General features: G+C 41.6%; 1 protein-coding gene across 1 annotated transcript; it reads left to right on the forward strand.

Annotated features, from left to right (window-relative positions):
- The first annotated feature begins 126 nt into the window (after positions 1-126).
- Positions 127-6,887, forward strand: LOC133414375 (hsp90 co-chaperone Cdc37-like). Its single transcript, XM_061699670.1, has 9 exons — positions 127-229; positions 326-485; positions 1,773-2,054; positions 3,869-3,974; positions 4,057-4,172; positions 4,897-5,019; positions 5,105-5,287; positions 5,358-5,429; positions 5,993-6,887. Exons 2-9 carry the CDS (start codon positions 378-380, stop codon positions 6,131-6,133), a joined length of 1,131 nt encoding a protein of 376 aa, XP_061555654.1. The 5' UTR covers positions 127-229; positions 326-377; the 3' UTR covers positions 6,134-6,887.
- The last annotated feature ends 772 nt before the right edge of the window (positions 6,888-7,659 follow it).

The raw sequence follows: 7,659 nt of genomic DNA on the forward strand, positions 1-7,659 counted from the left end.
ATGATACAAACATTAGCGCAAAATTGTTTGGTACATTACGGCACTGTAGAGGATGTGAAATGAAATGAAAAGCTTAGTGCAGGTCCCTTTAAGAGAGGGAGGAGCTAAACACGCAGGGCGACAAGTGACACAAGACGCACGATGTGCACCGGAAATGTACAGCAGTACTTTCTAGAATCTATCGGCAGGCTATCGCTAGCTTCTACCAAGTCTGTATTGTCTCATTACTGTAAGGCAAAAACAAAAACGTTCCAGCTTTAAAAATAAACTTAAGAGTTTAGCATCTATTTCCCCGATTTATAATTACCTGCCTCCGCTGTTTTAGCGAATCCCGCTAGCCTCCGAGCTAACGCTACCTGCCTGGAGATTGTTCAGTCATGTCCAGAATAGACTACAGCGTGTGGGACCACATTGAGGTGTCGGACGATGAAGATGACATCCACCCAAACATCGACACACCGAGCCTCTTCAGGTGGAGACACCAGGTACATAATTGATGCCAGGATACGACAAGGAGGGAATAGGCGATAGTTTTCACTATCTTATTAGCCGAGCAGTGAGTTTGCTTTTAGGGATGTCGCCAGTTTCTTTCTTTCTTTCTTTATTTTTTAATCCATTATTTGTCATTCTGGACAATTCAATAGGAACACACGTTTACAAGCGGTATGTAAACAAGCACACTAATTTAGTACTTTTAAAACCGTATTCAATTAATTATTCCATGTGCAATCTCAAGGCCCGGGCGCCACATCCGGCCCACCGCATCATTTTATGTGACCCACAAAAGCAAATTATGTGTTTCAACTTCCATGAGGCTTCCTAAAAGCTGCACTAAAATTTCACATTTTCATATGTAATAAATAACATTGAGTTAATTGCAAGCATTTATTTTGTTACAAACCATTTTTTTTTACAGTAACTTAATAAATAGTTTAACAAACTATCCTTGACTTATGTTTTCAAAACGAGTTATCCATCAATTTGCAATAATGTAATGAGGTGATTAAACATTTAGTTTCACAGTTATAATGACCCTCTGAGGGAAACCGTAGCTACAGTGTGGCCTGTGCCAAAAATGAGTTTGACATCCCTGGACTTTATGCTTTCACTGTCGTTTAGATTTACAGTGGATGTTTTCCAAGTGTGTGTATACATTACCAGTCAGTGCATTTCGATCAAATCAAGCTTTCATTGATCGGGCACATTCATTCTGCTGTTTATGCTGCACTAACATTGTCAGATATTTAATAGATATCTGATTCATATTTGAACTCTTCTAATTCATTGTGTATCTTTTTTCTTAACACTACCACTTATGCCACCATCCATCCATCCATCCATTTTCTGAGCCGCTTATCCTCACTAGGGTCCCGGGCGCGCTGGAGCCTATCCCAGCTGTCATCGGGCAGGAGGCGGGGTACACCCTGAACTGGTTGTCAGCCAATCGCAGGGCACATACAAACAGACAACCATTCGCACTCACAGCCATGCCTACGGGCAATTTAGAGTCTCCAATTAATGCATGTTTTTGGGATGTGGGAGGAAACCCACGCAGGCACGGGGAGAACATGCAAACTCCACACAGTCGGGGCCGGGGATTGAACCCGGGTCCTCAGAACTGTGAGGCTGACGCTCTAACCAGTCGGCCACCGTGCCGCCCACTTATGCCACTTGAGATTAAAAAAAATAAAAAAATAAAATCTGAATTGTATCACCTTAACTACGCAGAATAAATCCAGCCTTAAAACAAATCTTGAGCGTGTCATTTCTAGGCCCGCGTGGAGCGAATGGAAGAATTCCAGCAGAAAACGCAAGACCTAAACAAGGGACTCGCGGAGTGCCGTCGCAAAGTGTCTGAAGTGCAAAAGAAAATCCAGGAGCTGAGCCTGTCGGCGGCGGACGACAACAAGGCCGACCTGAGCAAAGTGCAGGCGGAGGAGAAGAAATTGAAGAAGGAGCAGCGCGACTTGGAGCGGAAACTTGAAGATCACTGCCGGGAAGAGAAGAAAATGCCGTGGAACGTGGACACACTCAGCAAAGAAGGCTTCAGCAAGGTGGGACAACACTGCACTGGTTCTCAAACTTTTTACACCATGTACCTCCTCAAAAAATACTTGATACACCACGTACCACCATCATGACCAACATTGAAATATAGTGGTGTAGTAGGCCCAAGTTTTCATCCTACACAAGTCAAACGGAATAATAACATTTACATTCATCACAATGGGCAAAGATGATTGGAGAGTTGTGTTGTGAGATAAGAGCGTGGTCACGGAATGAATTAAACCCGTATCTCAAGTTACCACTGTGTTATTGTAGCCATGGGCCTGGGCCAGATTCTGACTGTATGACAACCGTGAGGGGAAAAAATTGTGACTTTTTTCCCCCATTGAACGCGCTCCTTGGGTACGTACGTTAGTAAATGTAAAAAAAAAAAAAGATTTTTTTTTTCCTCAATAAAATCAAAATGTACAATTAAATTATTTTTCTCAGAAAATTAGTAGCCACTTTTCTGCTCTTCTACGCTTTAAGTAATGTCATCCATTGTAACGTATCGTTATGCACAGTTTGAACATTTGATATCTGGATTCTTTCACGTACCATTAGAGGGAGCTCACGTACCACACTTTGAGAATCATGCTGTACTCGATACATAGCACACAGAGGCACGTTAAATTTTCACCCACTGGCTCAGTTTCACAGAATATTGAAGCCGTATTTATTTAAAGAGTTGCATTAGCGCAATAGGAAAATGCACGTTAATTATTAAACAACATCTTATGCTTTAATAAGTGTGAACTTAATCCAAATGGCTCTATCGCCAATATCATTCCGGCCCGACAATTCCTTCATAACAAGTTGAATGAATTTTATTTATGAGCATGGTAAGAGAAATAATTTAACTGCTGCTGCACGTTTCTTCATTTATGCTTACCATTGCTAAAAAGTGATTGACTTTGTAGGGTTGAAGGGGCTGGAAATTGTTACATGTTGTTTCACAAAAGCTAGTTCGTCAATTGAAGTCCAGTAAAGTCTCGTGAAGGCAAAAGTCACATACAGGTAGCTCAGTTTGGATCTGAACTAAAAGAATTAAGATTGCAATTTAAGTGTAGACTTGTTAAGCTTTAATTTAGGTCTCACAAAAATGTGACGTGTATGAATGACAGTCCTGTTATGCGGAATATCTCAATGTCAAAATACTTTTGAGGCCCAAGAAATGGAAGGACGGTACTCGACACAAAATGGCTGTAATTTCCATCCATCCATTTTCTGCTGCGCTAAATTAATATAGAAAAATATGTATTAGTGCGGCGGCACGGTGGACGACTGGTGAGAGTGTCTGCCTCACAGTTCTGAGGAGCGGGGTTCAATCCCATGCTCCGCCTGTGTAGGGTTTGCATGTTCTCCCCTTGCCTGTGTGGGTTTTCTCCGGGCACTACGGTTTCCTCGCACATCCTAAAAACATTCATAGTAGGTTAATTGAAGTCTCTAAATTGTCTCTCGGTGTGAATGTGAGTGCGGATGGTTGTTTGTTTATGTGTACCCTGCGATTGGCTGGCAACCAGTTCAGGGTGTACCCCGCCTCCAGCCCGAAGATAGCTGGGATAGGCTCCAGCATTCCCGCGACCCTTGTGAGGATAAGCGGCTCAGAAAATGGATGGATGGATGTATTAGTGCAGTAATACAAAAATGATAACTCTGAGTGTGCCTACAAGAGTGCTTGAATTAGACCTCGTCTGTGCTTCTGCAGATAATGCAATGATGTGATGCGTCTTTTCACTGGAAATTTCCACCGGCGGCTGATAAAGTTCTCGAAACCAAACGTTCGTGGTTTCCCGATTTATTTTCGGGTCTGTTTTTGCAGAGCGTCGTCAACGTCAAACCCGAAGTGGAGGAGGAGTCCGAAGAGAACAAGGAGAAGAAGCACAAAACCTTTGTGGAAAAATACGAGAAGCAGATCAAACACTTTGGTGAGGATTGGCATCACGCTCCTTGCATACCTCCCGCTGAGAGGTGTGCTAAATCCCTCTCCCTGCGTTACCTTCACCTCAGGCATGCTGGGGCGCTGGGGTGACAGCCAGAAATTCTTGTCTGACAACCCTCATCTGGTGTGCGAGGAGACAGCCAACTACCTGGTCATTATGTGCATTGACCTTGAAGTGGAGGAGGTATGGTACACTGATACCATGTAGACGGATAGTAAAACAATATTCACACGCATATTATTTTCTTTATCCTTTTCGAAATTATTATTATTGTTACTTATTTATTTATTTTTTTACATCTCACAGAGTCAGTTGCAGTAGTCGTAGTAGTAGTAGTATAAGTATTATTCTTCGTTTCTGTATGACTGCATTATACTGCCACCAGGTGGCCCAGAAGGGAACAAATGGAAGACACAGCACAATGATTTGGATTACGGCATTAAATCATGCTGCAGAAACTGTGTGTTATTTTGTGTAATTATGTCATTACTTTATATATTTATAAAATAAAACGTTTCCAAATTTTAGTGGTTCCGACCACAAAAACCCCAATATAGCAACCCCTGTAGAGTTTCGGGGGGAAAAATAGCTCCCAACACTGGTTTCAACAATACATTTACGTTGCTGGAAATGTCTATTATAAAAGGATGCGTGAAAAATTCTACCAAGAATGCACGCCCAAAATTGAAAGGGAAGTCAGTTATTTAATTTGAAGCAGGCATATTTCAGGGTTTATACTTGGACAAGCTCCTACTCTGGAATGAGCTGCAATCTGAAGCAGGTGTCCTCAAGATATGGGCGACGCTAATCTGCGACACCTTTGCTATTTGCTATTTTACCCCCCCACCCCAAAAAATATTTTCCTGAATTTAAAGCACATAACATCTGGTCTCGCTCCTTTGAATAGAAACATGCATTGATGGAGCAAGTGGCTCATCAAACCATCATCATGCAGTTCATTCTGGAGTTGGCAAAAAGCCTCAAGGTGGACCCCCGAGGTTGCTTTCGTCAGTTTTTCACCAAGATCAAGGTAGGCTGCGGTACGTCGAAGTGCTACTGAAAATACTATTTGGCCCTCCCAAAAAACAATATTTGGCGTGCTGTGTCCTCCGCAGACATCGGATCAGCAGTATCAGGACGCGTTCAACGACGAGCTGGAGTCTTTCAAAGAGCGCGTACGCGGCAGGGCCAAGATCCGCATCGAGAAGGCCATGAAGGAGTACGAGGAGGAGGAACGACAGAAGCGCTCGGGACCAGGAGGTCTAGATCCTGTTGACGTGTACGAGACTTTACCAGAGGTTTGCCCTTTCTTTTCACTTTCTATCAATGTTCTACCTTCAAGTGCCTGACACTTTTTTTCACCTCCAGGAGATGCAGAAATGCTTTGATGACAAGGACATCCAAATGTTGCAAGATGTTATTAGCAAGATGGATCCGACGGTAAGCGACTTCCTGGTTGTACCCGATTGGACAAGGCAAAGCTTTTTCTCGTCTACATTAAAAATCCAGTGAGCCAAAAGTCAAACAATTACGGAATTTAAGCAGAATGTTCTTCTAAAATCTACCTCAAACTCAAGACAAAAGAATTGAAGTGACGGCTCGTATCTCGAAGGTCTTGCAAGTCAAGGCACTCGTATCACAAGGGACCACTGTACTATACCTTGTATTGCTATCACGTAACATTGTGCAACAACATAAACACCCCCCCAAAATCATCACTAATTTAATCCACTAAAAACATAGCTAGTATTTGATGCTCTCTTGAGCTATCTTCTATCTCTCTTACCCTCACAAATTATAATTGTATTTGATCGATTAAAAAATATAGTTTTATTATTAAAGTAAAATAAGGATTTTATATTGAGATTTTAAGTCTTTTTTTTTTTTTATCTTTATCTACAAATGTTTAAAAATCTAATCAAATGTTTGCCCACCCATTCTGGAAAGATTTAACTCCTCATGCTTTATTTGCTTTGTGTTAATTTTTGGGGGGGGCGATTCAGGACGCCAAACTGCACATGAAGCGTTGCATCGACGCCGGTCTTTGGTTGCCCAACTCCAAGCCGGACGACGGGGACGACAAGGAGGAAGACGCCGCATACGAGGACGCTCAAGAGGAGCCGGAAGAAGCCAAGAAGGACTGACCAACAGGGAGATCGTTTGTGTGCGCGAATGTACTTAACCCGCTGCGAACCCACGGCAACCCCATTAGGTGTGCGACTAGTTTGCCATGTGAGAAAAACAATGAGCTAGACACGCATATCGAGCTTACCAGAAAAGGATTGGCTGTCACGTAACTCCTCCATTATTGTTAAATCCTGCTTGGGGAAATAACTGCAGCTTGTCTATTGAGGTCTTTTTCTTTGACATAACTATGTGGACACAAATTATTCTGTACGTTTGAGTATTATTATTGTTTACTTTATTTTGCTCGCAATCACATTAGTTTTTTTTTTTTTTTTTTTTTTTTTAAATGTAGGCTTTCATCAATCACTGTAATCTGGTTGTAATTTCCCACAGATTATCTATAAATTTTTAAAAATTTACCCAAATTCTGGAGCCCCTATGTTTTATTTTTTTATTTTTTGCATGTAGCAAATAGGTTTGTATATTCCATGTCACAAAAAAGGTTTCCCATAGGAAATAATTGAAAGTGAATGAATGTGTTTCTCTTTATTAACCATACAGGCACTTTTAAGTGACATTTTATAATCTTTTACGCTATTTTGTCTCTCGCCGAAATTAGCCCGTTTCAAGGGGATAGCTCTGTCTAATTCAAGAGCGGCAAATATACTGCTGGGCCAATGGCAAGCCTGGCTTTTGTTGGCATGATGATCAGGGGCGGAGCCTTGACAACTGCTGACTTGGGGAAGCAGAGTAAAAGGATTTTCACTGGTGGAGGCAGTGCTTCATGTACTTCGCTGTGTGTTTGTGACGCATGGAAGGGCGGATCACCAAACGCAAATCCCCCATTGCCAAGTAATCAAGAATATGCCTTGTTTATTGTACTAAGCGGCCTTTGCCTTCATTCTGTTTCACTCTACCAGTTCTGTTTATCACTTTTGCACTTTGCCATCCAAGCCAAAAACACACAAAGAACAAAAAAACTAAAAATAATTCATAATCCTGTAACTGCTCATTGAAGTATTGTCAAAGTACAAAGGTTTTTGTTGACTTGCATTGAGCCATACGGCCTTGCATCAATCACTCTGCAAGGGATGGCACAGGGCCAGAGATGACAGGTGTGGTTGGTTTACCTTTTGATTCAAGTGAGCCTTCATCGTGTAGGTTACTGTAGTTACCACCATTTAGAGAAATCAACACATTCTAAATACAAACACCTTTTGTTGAAATAATTTTGAAACCCTCTGGTAAATATAAGTCAAACAAATCCACTATAGGAGAACCGATAAAGGATAATTCCAGGATATTTTGAGTTTTGTGTTATCACAGACATTTTAAGTAGTTGTAATTATGCACTAAGGTTGTGTCTCTCAACATAACACAACCCTGTTACGAAAACCCTTTTAGTCATCAAGAGGAAGAGAAATAAAAAAGTGAGCCACATGACTCAGTGGCCATTACATAAAGGTAATGAAATGCTTTGCCCATGGGTGTACCAAAGGTAAGTCGTCTCCTATTTTTATGGTGTTCAACTGCATTGGAGTGT

Source organism: Phycodurus eques, chromosome 16, assembly GCF_024500275.1.
Source record: "Phycodurus eques isolate BA_2022a chromosome 16, UOR_Pequ_1.1, whole genome shotgun sequence".
NCBI lineage: Eukaryota > Metazoa > Chordata > Actinopteri > Syngnathiformes > Syngnathidae > Phycodurus > Phycodurus eques.

What these genes read in the sequence shown, in the direction of transcription:
- LOC133414375 (XM_061699670.1), top strand. Translation starts at nt 378, where the DNA reads ATGTCCAGAATAGACTACAGCGTGTGGGACCACATTGAGGTGTCGGAC. An exon ending in GCAAAGAAGGCTTCAGCAAG is followed by an intron (nt 2,055 to 3,868) that starts GTGGGACAACAC and finishes CTGTTTTTGCAG; the next exon opens with AGCGTCGTCAACGTCAAACC. An exon ending in TTGACCTTGAAGTGGAGGAG is followed by an intron (nt 4,173 to 4,896) that starts GTATGGTACACT and finishes TCCTTTGAATAG; the next exon opens with AAACATGCATTGATGGAGCA.